General features: G+C 45.8%; 1 protein-coding gene across 2 annotated transcripts in view; it reads left to right on the forward strand.

Moving 5' to 3' along the window:
- The window catches only part of LOC129827327 (catenin alpha-1), a 307,702-nt gene that overhangs the window by 44,757 nt on the left and 248,131 nt on the right, over nucleotides 1-14,814 (forward strand). For both annotated transcript variants that reach the window (XM_055888075.1, XM_055888076.1), the window contains exons 6-7: nucleotides 139-264; nucleotides 594-737. In XM_055888075.1, coding sequence (XP_055744050.1) covers nucleotides 139-264; nucleotides 594-737 — 270 coding nt within the window. The remainder of the gene's footprint in view (nucleotides 1-138; nucleotides 265-593; nucleotides 738-14,814) is intronic.

Here is a 14,814-nt window from a genome sequence, read left to right on the forward strand (position 1 = left end):
GGAGTTGAAGGATGTAATGTTTTGTGTCTCTCTCCCCTCTCTCCGTAGGAGTTGAAGGATGTAATGTTTTGTGTCTCTCTCCCCTCTCCGTAGGAGTTGAAGGATGTAATGTTTTGTCTCTCTCCCCTCTCTCCGTAGGAGTTGAAGGATGTGCACCATAAGGATCAGATGGCAGCTGCCCGCGGTGTTCTCCAGAGGAACATCCCCATGCTCTACACCGCCTCCCGCGCCTGCCTCCAACACCCGGACGTGGCCGCGTACAAGGTCTGTACTAGAACCGTGTGTGGCATCCCAAATGGGACATGATTCCCTAACAGTGAACTGGTGTTGACCAAAAGCCGTTTGTGCTCTACGTTCAAGGGAATAGGGTGCCATTTGTGACGTAATAATATTTGAAATGTTTTTGTAACTTTTGTCTTTTTAGTGTTTTTTTTAAACTGTTTTAATGAATGTTTTTTTTAAGAGCTTATGATAATTTAACTTCAATAGCACATTACATACAGAATCTCAAAGTGCTTCAGAGACACATCTTGTTGATTTGATTATCTTTATTTTCCCCTAAAAACCATTTTGAATTTAATTCCGTTCTCCAGGCGAACCGTGACCTGATCTACAAGCAGCTTCAGCATGCCGTCTCGGGCATCTCTAATGCTGCCCAGGCTACCGCCTCGGACGATGCTGCCTTCAACCACCCTCCCGGGGGAGGAGAGCTGGCCTACGCTCTCAACAACTTTGATGTAAGTCTAGTGGGGACGGGGTTTGGAGGGGGAGGAGAGCTGGCCTTACGCTCTCAACATCTCTACCCGCCGAGCTATGGGGCCTCTCTGCCTCTCCGGGCTATGGGGCCTCTCCGGGCTATGGGGCCTCTCCGGGCTATGGGGCCTCTCCGGGCTATGGGGCCTCTCCGGGCTATGGGGCCTCTCCGGGCTATGGGGCCTCTCCGGGCTATGGGGCCTCTCCGGGCTATGGGGCCCCTCCGGGCTATGGGGCCCCTCCGGGCTATGGGGCCTCTCCGGGCTATGGGGCCTCTCCGGGCTATGGGGCCTCTCTGCCCCTCCGGGCTATGGGGACCCTCTGACCCATCTGTCTCTAGTCATATTGGGATGATGTGCTTTGGATTCACAAACGCCTCGTGGCTTCCTTTCCTCATATCTCCTTTCCTTGGTCTGCACTGATCTGATAACACTGGACAATGGCAAAAACAAATGCACAGTTTGTAAAGCAGGTAGACCTGATACCTCAATGGTATCAGCTAGGCCTCACCTCTACCCTGCTGTGTTGAGAACTATAACAGAACAGGGCATCCCCCTCCATTTTGCTTCCCAAGTTGCACCCTAGTCCCTACATAGTGCACTACTTTTGACCCGGACCCGTAAGGAACCCCATAGTGCACTACTTATGGTAGGATTATGGTGCTACGTGGGAGGCAGGGAGGGAACAGGCCCCAGCCTGTGAGGGGATGTTCCCACTAGTGTCTGCAGGTCTGTGAGGGGATGTTCCCACTGTAGAGTCTGCAGGTCAGGGGGAGATGTGAGGGGATGTTCCCACTTGTGTCTGTAGGTCAGGGGGAGATGTGAGGGGATGTTCCCACTGGTGTCTGCAGGTCAGTGGGAGATGTTCCCACTGGTGTCTGCAGGTCAGGGGGAGATGTGAGGGGATGTTCCCACTGTAGTGTCTGCAGGTCAGGGGGAGATGTGAGGGGATGTTCCCACTGTAGTGTCTGCAGGTCAGGGGGAGATGTGAGGGGATGTTCCCACTGGTGTCTGCAGGTCAGGGGGAGATGTGAGGGGATGTTCCCACTGTAGTGTCTGCAGGTCAGGGGGAGATGTGAGGGGATGTTCCCACTGTAGTGTCTGCAGGTCAGGGGGAGATGTGAGGGGATGTTTCCACTGTAGTGTCTGCAGGTCAGGGGGAGATGTGAGGGGATGTTCCCACTGTAGTGTCTGCAGGTCAGGGGGAGATGTGAGGGGATGTTCCCACTGTAGTGTCTGCAGGTCAGGGGGAGATGTGAGGGGATGTTCCCACTAGCAACCCAGCCCAAGTGGGGACAAACTTTGTTTTTCTTTCTCTCACCTCTCACTTTTATTCTTAAAAAATTGTTTGTTTCTTTTGTATGCATCTTTTGCTTCTCTCTCCCCCTCTCTTTCTCTCTCCCCCTCTCTTTCTCTCTCCCCCTCTCTTTCTCTCTCCCCCTCTCTTTCTCTCTCCCCCTCTCTTTCTTTCTCTCTCCCCCTCTCTTTCTTTCTCTCTCCCCCTCTCTTTCTTTCTCTCTCCCCCTCTCTTTCTTTCTCTCTCCCCCTCTCTTTCTCTCTCTCTCCCCCTCTCTTTCACTCTCTCTCCCCCTCTCTTTCACTCTCTCTCCCCCTCTCTTTCTTTCTCTCTCCCCCTCTCTTTCACTCTCTCTCCCCCTCTCTTTCTCTCTCTCTCCCCCTCTCTTTCTCTCTCTCTCCCCCTCTCTTTCTCTCTCTCTCCCCCTCTCTTTCTCTCTCTCTCCCCCTCTCTTTCTCTCTCTCTCCCCCTCTCTTTCTCTCTCTCTCCCCCTCTCTTTCTCTCTCTCTCCCCCTCTCTTTCTCTCTCTCTCCCCCTCTCTTTCTCTCTCTCTCCCCCTCTCTTTCTCTCTCTCTCCCCCTCTCTTTCTCTCTCTCTCCCCCTCTCTTTCTCTCTCTCTCCCCCTCTCTTTCTCTCTCTCTCCCCCTCTCTTTCTCTCTCTCTCCCCCTCTCTTTCTCTCTCTCTCCCCCTCTCTTTCTCTCTCTCTCCCCCTCTCTTTCTCTCTCTCTCCCTCCCGTTGTAAATATGGCTTTAAAGCTGTTGCCATGTTATCCTGTGTGTTTGATTGAATTCAGTCCAGGAAGCCTTGTAATCCAGGATTGGATCAGATTAATGCTGCCTTTTACTGCTGCTGACCCCAAAACAAACCTGTAAGATTTGATCTCAGGGGGTTCAGATGGTGGCAAAATCCCCGGATTGTTAATTTGGTCGTGAACAGAGTGCAAAGCCTCAACTTCGACCTTAACTTTTTTGTCAATAGATTATTCAATATTTGGGATTTTAATCTAGTGGAGTTTTTTGGACTGTTGTCCTAAAATACAGAGGAAACTCCTATAGGCTCTGGTCTAAAGTAATGCATCCTAAATGTAAGGGTTCCATTTAGGACAGACTCATTGTCCTCTTATTTATATATATATATACTGTGCACAGACCTCTATATGCTTTGTAAGTAGGAAAACCTGCAACCTACTTACAAAGCATGTAGAGGTCTGTCATTTTTATCATAGGTACACTTCAACTGTGAGAGACAGAATCTAAAACAAAAATCCAGAAAATCACATTGTATGATTTTTAAGTAATTAATTAGCATTTTATTATATATATATGAGGACCACAATGAAAATAAGTCCCAGACGTTGTGTTATCCTCTTATTTTACACATGTGCTTACACAGCTTTTTCTCTCTCAAGAGTATATGTGTGCCTGTCCAGGACTTCAATAAACTGCTCCCAAACATTTCTAAGTCCGCATCAGGAAATGGAGTCTATCGTAGTTCACGTGGGATTCAATGACATTATGAAGGGCAGCTTCAGAACAGCTGAAGATGGATTTTTTAAAGAATTGATTGGGTCACTACACTAACAGACAGCCCATAATATCTGGCCCTCTGCCCTGCCTAAATTGTGGCATTGAACTTCTCAGCAGACTTGTAGGGCTCCATAACTGGCTACGAGACTATTGCAGCTCTGTAGGTGGAACCTGTATTGACCATTTTGATACCTTCTGGAAAGTAAGCTTGTATTATAAGGAGGATGGGATCCACCCCTATCATTTGAGTTGCTGGATTCTTTTCACAGCATTATAAGGCTGCGTTGAGACAATGACTTATCAACGACCCAAGCACAGCTCAGTTAATCCCTACCATTTGTGTCACTGTTGTCATAATGCGTCAGCCAATGTACATTACACCAGGGGTGGTGGTAGATACAATGTAAGTAACCTAATGTATGTCCCTCTAACTCCCCTAAAGGCCTCTGCTGATCCTACAGCTATTGTATGCAGTAATAATGCGCCTATGAACCAGAGTTCTACAACCTGGTTCTACTAGGTGTGCCCTAGTAGGAAGTCTGCAGTCTACAGCTCACCCTGTTAGCACTGAGGTGGTGTGCCCTAGTAGGAAGTCTGCAGTCTACAGCTCACCCTGTTAGCACTGAGGTGGTGTGCCCTAGTAGGAAGTCTGCAGTCTACAGCTCACCCTGCACTAATATAAATAGCTTGAGCATGTCTCAACCTCTGCTAAGCTTCCCAGTAAAAGCAAGAAAAAAATAATCACGCATACCAGAAAAGTGCTTAAAATAACCCACGTGTTTTAACATTTACAGTTTACAGTTGGCTCATTCATCCCCCTCCTCTCCCCTGTAACTATTCCCCAGGTCGTTGCTGCAAATGAGAACGTGTTCTCAGTCAACTTACCTGGTAAAATAACGGTAAAAAATAAATAAAAAAAAATAAAGGGGAGTTTAAGAAACTAATGACGTCAATAATTAGCATGTAACAGGTGACTTTAAAATTCTCACAACTCACTTAGATAATATAATACCTTTTTGATAAAGTGGTAGCAATACATGGTTATAACATCTACATGAAAGACAGAAATGCCAAAGTTGGAGGTGTGGTTGTTTTTTATTCGTCAGAACCACATTCCTGTAAAGCTTAGAGACGATCTCATGTTTAATAGGGTTGAAGTAATATGGCTACAGGTTCATCTGCCTCACCTAAAGCCCATTCTGGTGGGAAGCTGCTATAGACCACCAAGTGCTAACAGTCAGTATCTGGATAACGTGTAAAATGCTTGATTTATGTATGTGATATCAACAGAGAAGTATATTTTTCTGGGTGATTTGTTTAAATATTGACTGGCTTTCATCAAGCTGCCCACTCAAGAACAAGCTTCAAACTGTAACCTGAACCAAGTTGCAGGCACTTGATATCAGTCAACCGACCAGGGTAGTTACAAACAGCACAGGAATGAGATCATCATGTATTAATCACATCTTTACTAATGCTACAGATGTGTTTGAAAGCAGTATCCAAATCCATTGGATGTAGTGATTACAATATAGGAGCCATATCTAGGAAAACCACATTTCCAAATGCGGGGCCGAATAATATAGTGTATAAAAGGTTAAAATAAGAAGTTTTGTATTGATTCCTATGTTGTTGATGTAAAGAGAGTATTTGCTGGTCTTTGGTGTGTAAGGAGGAGTAACCATAATCTGCACTAAACATATATTTATGAAATTGCTTACTCCAGTTACTAATACGCACGCACCCATTTTAAGAAAATGACTGTAAAAACTGTTAAATCCCCTCAGATTGAGGATTTGAAAAGTTGAATGGTTGAGGGTTATGGCAAATAAGTCTGGCAGCCCAACTGATTGGCAAACTTGCTGCAAATTTAAGAATTAAGAAATCATGTAACTAATCTTAAATAAACTACACTATGAAACAAAGATAAATGACACAAAGAATGCACACAAAGAGCACCTTATTAAATGACATTTTGGACAAAAAGGCAAACTCGGCTCCATCATTCATTGAATCAGATGGCTCATTCATCACAAAACCCACTAATATTGCTACTATTATGATTTTTGTCTTCTCCATTTGCAAGATTAGCAAACATATGCATGACATGCCAACAACAAATGCTGACACTGCACATCCAAGTATATCTGACCAAATTATGAAAGACGAGCAATTTTGAATTCCATAAAATAATTGGAAGAGGTGAAAAAAATAGTCTATCAACAATGACCATCTGGATGGAAAATTACTGAGGATAATAGCAGATGATATTGTCACTCCTTTTTTCCATATCTTCTATTTAAACCTACTAGAAAGTGTGTGGCCTCAGGCCTGGAGGGAAGCTAAAGTCATTCCGCTACCTAAGAATAGTAAAGCCCCCTTTTACTGGCTCAAATAACCGACCAATCAACCTGTTACCAACCCTTAGTAAACTTCTGGTAAAAAATGGTGTTTGACCAGATACAATGCTATTTCACAGTAAACAAATTGACATGACTTTCATCACGCTTGTAGAGAAGGACATTCAACAAGCACAGCACTTGCACAAATTACTGATTGGCTGAGATAAATTGATGCTAAGATTGTGGGAGCTGTTTTGTTAGACTTTTGTTCAGTGTGGCTTTTGACATTATTGATCGTTTTTTATTTGACCTTTATTTAACTAGGCTAGTCTGTTAAGAACAAATTCCTATTTACAATGACGGCCTAGGAACAGTGGGTTAACTGCCTTGTTCATGGGCAAAACGACATTTTTACCTTGTTAGCTTGGGGATTTGATCTAGCAACCTTTAGGTTACAATCCCAATGCTCTAACCTGCCGTGAAGCAGGTAGCCTAGTGGAGAAATGTATGTAATGGCTTTACACTCCCTGCTATAATGTGGAGAGTTACTTGTCTAACAGAACACAGAGGGTGTTCTTTAACGGAAGCCTCTCCAACATAATCTAGGTAGAATCAGGAATTCCCCAAGGCAGCTGTCTAGGTCCCTTACTTTTTTTCAATCTTTACTAACAAAATGCAACTGGCTTTCAGTAAAGCCAGTGTGTCTGTAGGAGGATGACTTGATAACTCAACACCGTATACGTCGGCTACTACAGCAACTGAAATGACTTAACAAAGAGCTGCAGTTTCAGAATGAGTGGCAAGGAGTAAGTTAGCCCTAAATATTTCTAAAACTAAAAGCATTGTATTTGGGACAAATCATTCACTAAACCCTAAACCTCAACTACATCTCGTAATGAATAATGTGGAAATTGAGCAAGTTGAGGAGACTAAACTGCTTGGAGTAACCCTGGATTGTAAACTGTCATGGTCGAAACATATTGATACAACAGTAGCTAAGATGGGGAGAAGTCTGTCTATAATAAAGCGGTGCTCTGCCTTCTTAACACTATCAACAAGGCAGGTCCTACAGGCCCTAGTTTCTACCTTCTTAACAGCACTATCAACAAGGCAGGTCCTACAGGCCCTAGTTTCTACCTTCTTAACAACACTATCAACAAGGCAGGTCCTACAGGCCCTAGTCTCTACCTTCTTAACAACACTGTCAACAAGGCAGGTCCTACAGGCCCTAGTTTCTACCTTCTTAACAACACTACCAACAAGGCAGGTCCTACAGGCCCTAGTTTCTACCTTCTTAACAGCACTATCAACAAGGCAGGTCCTGCAGGCCCTAGTTTTGTCGCACCTGGACTACTGTTCAGTCGTGTGGTCAGGTGCCACAGATGGAATTTGCAATTGGCTCAGGACAGGGCAGCACGGCTGGCCCTTGGATGTACGCAGAAAACTAGCATTAATTATAAGCGTGAACATCTCTCCTGGCTCAAAGTGGAGGAGAGATTGACTTCACTACTTGTAGTTATGAGAGGTATTGACTTGTTGAACACACCGAGCTGTCTGTCTAAACTACTGGCACACATGTCAGAAACCCATGCATACCACACAAGACATGCCACCAGAGGTCTCTTCACCGTCCCCAAGTCCAGAACAGACTATGGGAGGCACACAGTACTACATAGAGCCATGACTACATGGAACTCTATTCCACATCAGGTAAGCAGTATAATTAGATAATAAATAAAAAAAAACGAATGGATACAAATAAACCTTATGGCACAGTGGGGACTGTGATGCAAGACAAACATAGGCACAGATGCATACACACACACACTATAACATATGCACTATACACACATACACACGGGTTTTGTTGTAGATATGTGGTAGTAGTGTAGAGTCCGGAGGGCACACTTAGTGTTGTGAAATCTCTTATGAATGTAATGTATTTTTAAATTTTTTATTCTATAACTGCTTTAATTTTGCAGGACCCCAGGAAGTTTAGCTGCTGCCTTGGCAGGAATTAATGGGGATCCATAATAAATACAAATACATTGCTTCCATTCAGCCACAAGACTGTTAGTGAGGTCGGGCAGTGATGTTGGACGATTAGGCCTGGCTCGCAGTCGGCGTTACAATTCATCCCAAAGGTGTTTGATGGGGTTCAGGTCAGGGCTTCTGTACGGGCCAGTCAAGTTCTTCCACATCGATCTCGACAAACCATTTCTGTATGGACTTCGCTTTGTGGACGGGGGCATTGTCATGCTGAAACAGGAAAGGGCCTTCCCCAAACTGTTGACACAGTTGGAAGCACAGAATCGTCTAGAATGTCATTGTATGCTGTAGTGTTCAGATTTCCCTTCACTGGAACTCAGGGGCCTGAACCATGAAAAACAGCCCCAGACCATTATTCCTCCTCCACGGAACATTACAGTTGGCACTAAGGCAGGTAGCGTTCTCCTGGCTTCCACTGATCCCAGATTTGTCCGTCCGACTCCCAGATGGTGTAGCGGTATGCATTTTTCCATATAAAGCATTTCAACCCCTCCAGAGTCCAATGGCGACAAGCTTTACACCACTCCAGCCGACGCTTGGCATTGCGCATGGTGGTCTTAGGCTTGTGTGCGGCTGCTCTGCCATGGAAACTCATTTCATGAAGCTCCCGACACAGTTCTTGTGCTGATGTTGCTTGAAGGCATTTTGGAACTCTGTAGTGAGTGTTGCAACCAAGGACAGATTATTTTTTACGTGCTTTAGCACTTGATTGTCCTGTTCTGTGAGCGTATGTGTCCTGCCACTTTGTGGCTGAGCCGTTGTTGCTCCTAGACGTTTCCACTTCACAATAACAGCACTTATAGTTGACTGGGGCAGCTCTAGTATGGCAGCAATTTGATATACTGACTGAGCTCTTCAGTAAGGCCATTCTACTGCCAATGTTTGTGTATTGAGATTGCATGGCTGTGTGCTCGATTAAAAATAAATAAATAAAAATAAAATTCCTGTCAGCAACGGGGGTGGCTGAAATAGCCAAATCCATTCATTTGAATGGGCGTCCACACACTTTATTTATGTACAGTTGAAGTCGGAAGTTTACATACACCTTAGCCAAATACATTTTAAACTCAGTTTTTCACAGTTCCTGTCATTTCATCCTAGTAAAAATTCCCTGTCTTAAGTCAGTTAGAATCACCACTTTATTTTAAGAATATGAAATGTCAGAATGATATTAGTGATTTATTTCAGTTTTTATTTATTTCATCGCATTCCCAGTGGGTCGGAAGTTTACATACTCAAATAGTATTTGGTAGCATTGCCTTTAAATTGTTTAACTTCGGTCAAATGTTTCGGGTAGCCTTCCACAAGCTTCCCACAATACGTTGGGTGAATTTTGGCCCATTCCTCCTGACTGAGCTGGTGTAACTGAGTCAGGTTCGTAGGCCTCCTTGCTTTTTCAGTTCTGCCCACATTTTCTATAGGATTGAGGTCAGGGCTTTGATGTCCACTCTAATACCTTGACTTTGTTGTCCTTAAGCCATTTTGACAACTTTGGACGTATGCTTGGGGTCATTGTCCATCTAGAAGACACATTTGCGACCAAGTTTTAACTTCCTGACTGATGTCTTGAGTTGTTGCTTCAGTATATCCACATAATTTTCCTCCCTCATGATGCCATCTATTTTGTGAAGTGCACCAGTCCCTCCTGCAGCAAAGCACCCCCACAGCATGATGCTGCCACCCCTGTGCTTCACGGTTAGGATGGTGTTCTTCGGCTTGCAAGCCTCCCCCTTTTTCCTCCAAACATAACGATGGTCATTATGGTCAAACAGTTCTATTTTTGTTTCATCAGACCAGAGGACATTTCGCCAAAAAGTACGATCTTTGGCAGTTGCAAACCGTAGTCTGGCTTTTTTATGGCGGTTTTGGAGCAGTGGCTTCTTCCTTGCTGAGCGGCCTTTCAGGTTATGTCGATATAGGACTTGTTTTACTGTGGATATAGATGCTTTTGTATCTGTTTCCTCCAGCATCTTCACAGGGTCCTTTGCTGTTCTGGGATTGATTTGCACTTTTCGCACCAAAGTACGTTCATCTCTAGGAGACAGAACGCGTCTCCTTCCTGGGCGGTATGACGGCTGCGTGGTCCCATGGTGTTTATACTTGCGTACTATTGTTTGTACAGATGAACGTGGTACCTTCAGGTGTTTGGAAATTGCTCCCAAGGAACAATTGGGGTCTTGACTGATTTCTTTTGATTTTCCCATGATGTCAAGCAAAGAGGCACTGAGTTTGAAGGTAGGCCTTGAAATACATCCACAGGTACACCTCCAATTGACTCAAATTATGTCAATTATCCTATCAGAAGCTTCTAAAGCCACGACAACATTTTCTGGAATTTTCCAAGCTGTTTAAAGGCAGTCAACTTAGTTTATGTAAACTTCTGACCCACTGGAATTGTGATACAGTGAAATATAAATTAAATAATCTGTCTGTAAGCAATTGTTGGAAAAATGATGCCCAAAGTAGATGTCCTAACCGACTTGCCAAAACTAGTTTGTTAACAAGAAATGTGTGGAGTGGTTGGTCTCCTTCTCCGGTGGCTAGCAGGCTGGTCAGTGGCAACACCACTCCATCAGGTCTCCTTCTCCGGTGGCTAGCAGGCTGGTCAGTGGCAACACCACTCCATCAGGTCTCCTTCTCCGGTGGCTAGCAGGCTGGTCAGTGGCAACACCACTCCAACTTCTCCGGTGGCTAGCAGGCTGGTCAGTGGCAACACCACTCCATCAGGTCTCCTTCTCCTGGTGGCTAGCAGGCTGGTCAGTGGCAACACCACTCCATCAGGTCTCCTTCTCCGGTGGCTAGCAGGCTGGTCAGTGGCAACACCACTCCATCAGGTCTCCTTCTCCGGTGGCTAGCAGGCTGGTCAGTGGCAACACCACTCCATCAGGTCTCCTTCTCCGGTGGCTAGCAGGCTGGTCAGTGGCAACACCACTCCATCAGGTCTCCTTCTCCTGGTGGCTAGCAGGCTGGTCAGTGGCAACACCACTCCAACAGGTCTTAAGCTGGCTCTGGTTGATTGATGGGTCATTCTCTGGTGTATCTCAGCCTGCAGAGAAGGAGAAGGAGAAGGAGGAGTGGGGGAGGCGAGCTGGGAAGGAGGTGCTGTGGTTCTACTCGGAACAGAACGGCTCAGGGGAGGAAGTGCAGTGGCTCCACAGCACAGATGGTGTGTGTATCAAAAGAGGCAGATACATGAAAGATGAAGAGGACACGTGAGATGGGGAGGATAAGAAAAAGGGGGGAGTGAGACGAGAGCAGAGCAGAAGCAGCGGGTTATTAGCATCATCATAGCAGCACCACCGCAGATCTTGTACATCAGTAATTTCCTGGTGACCATACAGTTTTCGTTTTTTTTCTCTCTTTCTATTTAAGATCACAGCGCCTCTGCATTTCATTCCAGACCAGTTCCCCCTCTCTCTGGGCCAAGGTGCCTAATTTCAAGCACTGCCGAGGCAACTTTCAGGGAGTGAGTCATAAACGAACACGCACACCCAGAGAGAGCCTGTTGCCATGGCGACGTGACACTCAAACGGAGGAGGTCAGACGAGGGGGGTGGCGGAGTGTGCGTGGGTGGGGTGGGGAGGGGTGATGCAGTGTGTGTGTGTGGCGGAGTGTGTGTGTGGGGGGGTGTGGCGGAGTGTGTGTGGGGGAGTGTGTGTGTGTGTGGGGGGTTTGGCGGAGTGTGTGTGTGTGGGGGGGGGGGGGGGGGTGGCTAGCTAATAATCCTGGAATTGCAACATGTGAATAGTTTGTTTTAACCGGTGATGTGGCCACGGAAGGGTTTTTGTAACATGGTTACCATTGATTTCTCTCACTCTCCTCTAGTTCTATTCGTCCTTTATGCCTGGAGCGACTCACTCCGTGGCACCTTTAATCTCAGGGCTTGTACCAAGTTAAAACTATTTGCCCGAATTGAGAAAATTACTGACCTGGGCCAAGATCACAGGAAAGCAAGTCAAGTGTGCAGAATTTAAATTGTTGGTGATTTTATTTTGTTTGCAGTGTGGGCCAGTACCTTTTATAGGCAGGTAGCCTAGTGGTTAGAGCGTTGGACTTGTAACCAAAAGGTTGCAAGATTGAATCCCCGAGCTGACAATGTAAAAATCTGTCATTCTGCCCCTGAATCAAATTTATTTATATAGCCCTTCTGCTGATATCTCAAAGTGCTGTACAGAAACCCAGCCTAAAACCCCAAACAGCAAGCAATGCAGGTGTAGAAGCACGGTGGCTAGGAAAAACTCCCTAGAAAGGCCAAAACCTAGGAAGAAACCTAGAGAGGAACCAGGCTATGAGGGGTGGCCAGTCCTCTTCTGGCTGTGCCGGGTGGAGATTATAACAGAACATGGCCAAGATGTCCAAATGTTCATAAATGACCAGCATGGTTAAATAATAATAATCACAGTAGTTGTCGAGGGTGCAGCAAGTCAGCACCTCAGGAGTAAATGTCAGTTGACTTTTTCATAGAGAGTATCTCTACCGCTCCTGCGGTCTCTAGAGAGTTGAAAACAGCAGGTCTGGGACAAGTAGCACGTCCGGTGAACAGGTCACGGTTCCATAGCCGCAGGCAGAACAGTTGAAACTGGAGTAGCAGCACGGCCAGGTGGACTGGGGACAGCAAGGAGTCATCATGCCAGGTAGTCCTGAGGCATGGTCCTAGGGCTCTGGCCCTCGGAGAGAGAATTAGAGAGAGCATACTTAAATTCACACAGGACACCGGATAAGACAGGAGAAGTACTCCAGAAATAACAAACTGACCCTAGCCCCCCGACACAACTGCTGCAGCATAAATACTGGAGGCTGAGACAGGAGGGGTCAGGAGACACTTGCCCCATCCGATGATACCCCCGGACAGGGCCAAACAGGAAGGGTATAACCCCACCCACTTTTCCTAAGCACAGCCTCCACACCACTAGAGGGATATCTTCAACCACCAATTTACCATACTGAGACGAGGCCAACTATAGCCCACAAAGATCTCCGCCACGGCACAACCCAAGGGGGGACGCCAACCCAGACAGGAAGATCACTTAAGTGACACACCCCTCCTAGGGACAGCATGAAAGAGCACCAGTAAGCCAGTGACTTAGCCCCTGTAATAGGGTTAGAGGCAGAGAATCCCAGTGGAGAGAGGGCAACCGGCCAGGCAGAGACGGCAAGGGCGGTTCGTTGCTCCAGAGCCTTTCCGTTCACCTTCACACTCCTGGGCCAGACTACACTCAATCATATGACCTACTGAAGAGATGAGTCTTCAGTAAAGACTTAAAAGTTGAGACCGAGTCTGTCTCTCACATGGCTAGGCAGACCATTCCATAAAAATGGAGCTCTATAGGAGAAAGCCCTGCCTCCAGCTGTTTGCTTAGAAATTCTAGGGACAATTAGGAGGCCTGCGTCTTGTGACCGTAGCGTACATGTGTAGGTATGTACGGCAGAACCAAATCGGAAAGATAGGTAGGAGCAAGCCCATGTAATGCTTTATAGGTTAACAGTAAAACCTTGAAATCAGCCCTTGCCTTAACAGGAAGCCAGTGTAGGGAGGCTAGCACTGGAGTAATATGATCAAATTTTGGATTCTAGCAGCCGTATTTAGCACTAACTGAAGTTCATTTAGTGCTTTAGCCGGAAAGTAGAGCACTGCAGAAGTCTAACCTAGAAGTAACAAAAGCATGGATGAATTTTTCTGCATCAGTTTTGGACAGAACGTTTCAGATTTTTGCAATGTTACGTAGATGGTCTTGATATGTTCGTCAAAAGAGAGATCAGGGTCCAGAGTAACGCCGAGGTCCTTCAGTTTTATTTGAGACGATTGTATAACCATCAAGATGAATTGTCAGATTCAACAGAAGATCTCTTGGTTTCTTGTGACCTAGAACAAGCATCTCTGTTTTGTCCGAGTTTAAAAGTAGAAAGTTTGCAGCCATCCATTCTAGCGAGGGAAATTTTGGGGCTTCACCATGTTTCATTGAAATGTACAACTGTTTGTCATCTGCATAGCAGTGAAAGTTAACATTATATTTTCGAATGACATCCCCAAGAGGTAAAATATATAGTGAAAACAATAGTGGTCCCAAAACGGAACCTTGAGGAACACCGAAATGTACAGTTGATTTGTCAGAGGACAAACCATCTACAGAGAAACTGATATCTTTCCGACAGATAAGATCTAATCCAGGCCAGAACTTGTCCGTGTATACCAATTTGGGTTTCCAATCTCTCCAAAAGAATGTGGTGATCGATGGTATCAAAGGCAGCACTAAGGTCTGAACACGGCAGTTAACCCACTGTTCCTAGACCGTCATTGTAAATAATAATTTGTTCTTCACTGACTTGCCTAGTTAAATAAAGGTAAAATATTATAGCCAGCCATAAAATCTAATTTCTACTTTTATTGTTTGGAAAACGAACCTACAACCATCCCCGACTCAACGATGACGTGTAGCCTTTATTAAACCCATTTCAAATGACATTCCCTTCCAGAAATGAACCCAATAACATGTTGATGAAAAGCAATATCTTTTATCAGGCAGGTATGTTGTTTTAGCACATGGTCGCCTGATGCAGCATCGCGGCTGAAGCGTGGTCACCTGTAGCCTGATTCAGCATCGCGGCTACACGGATGAAGCGTGGTCAGCTGTAGACTGATGCAGCATCGCGGGTACACGGCTGAAGCGTGGTCAGCTGTAGCCTGATGCAGCATCGCGGCTACACGGATGAAGCGTGGTCACCTGTAGCCTGATGCAGCATCGCGGCTACACGGCTGAAGCGTGGTCAGCTGTAGCCTGATGCAGCATCGCGGGTACACGGTTGAAGCCTGGTCAGTTGTAGCCTGATGCAGCATCGCGGGTACAC

The sequence above is a fragment of the Salvelinus fontinalis genome, chromosome 29 (genome assembly GCF_029448725.1).
Source record: "Salvelinus fontinalis isolate EN_2023a chromosome 29, ASM2944872v1, whole genome shotgun sequence".
NCBI lineage: Eukaryota > Metazoa > Chordata > Actinopteri > Salmoniformes > Salmonidae > Salvelinus > Salvelinus fontinalis.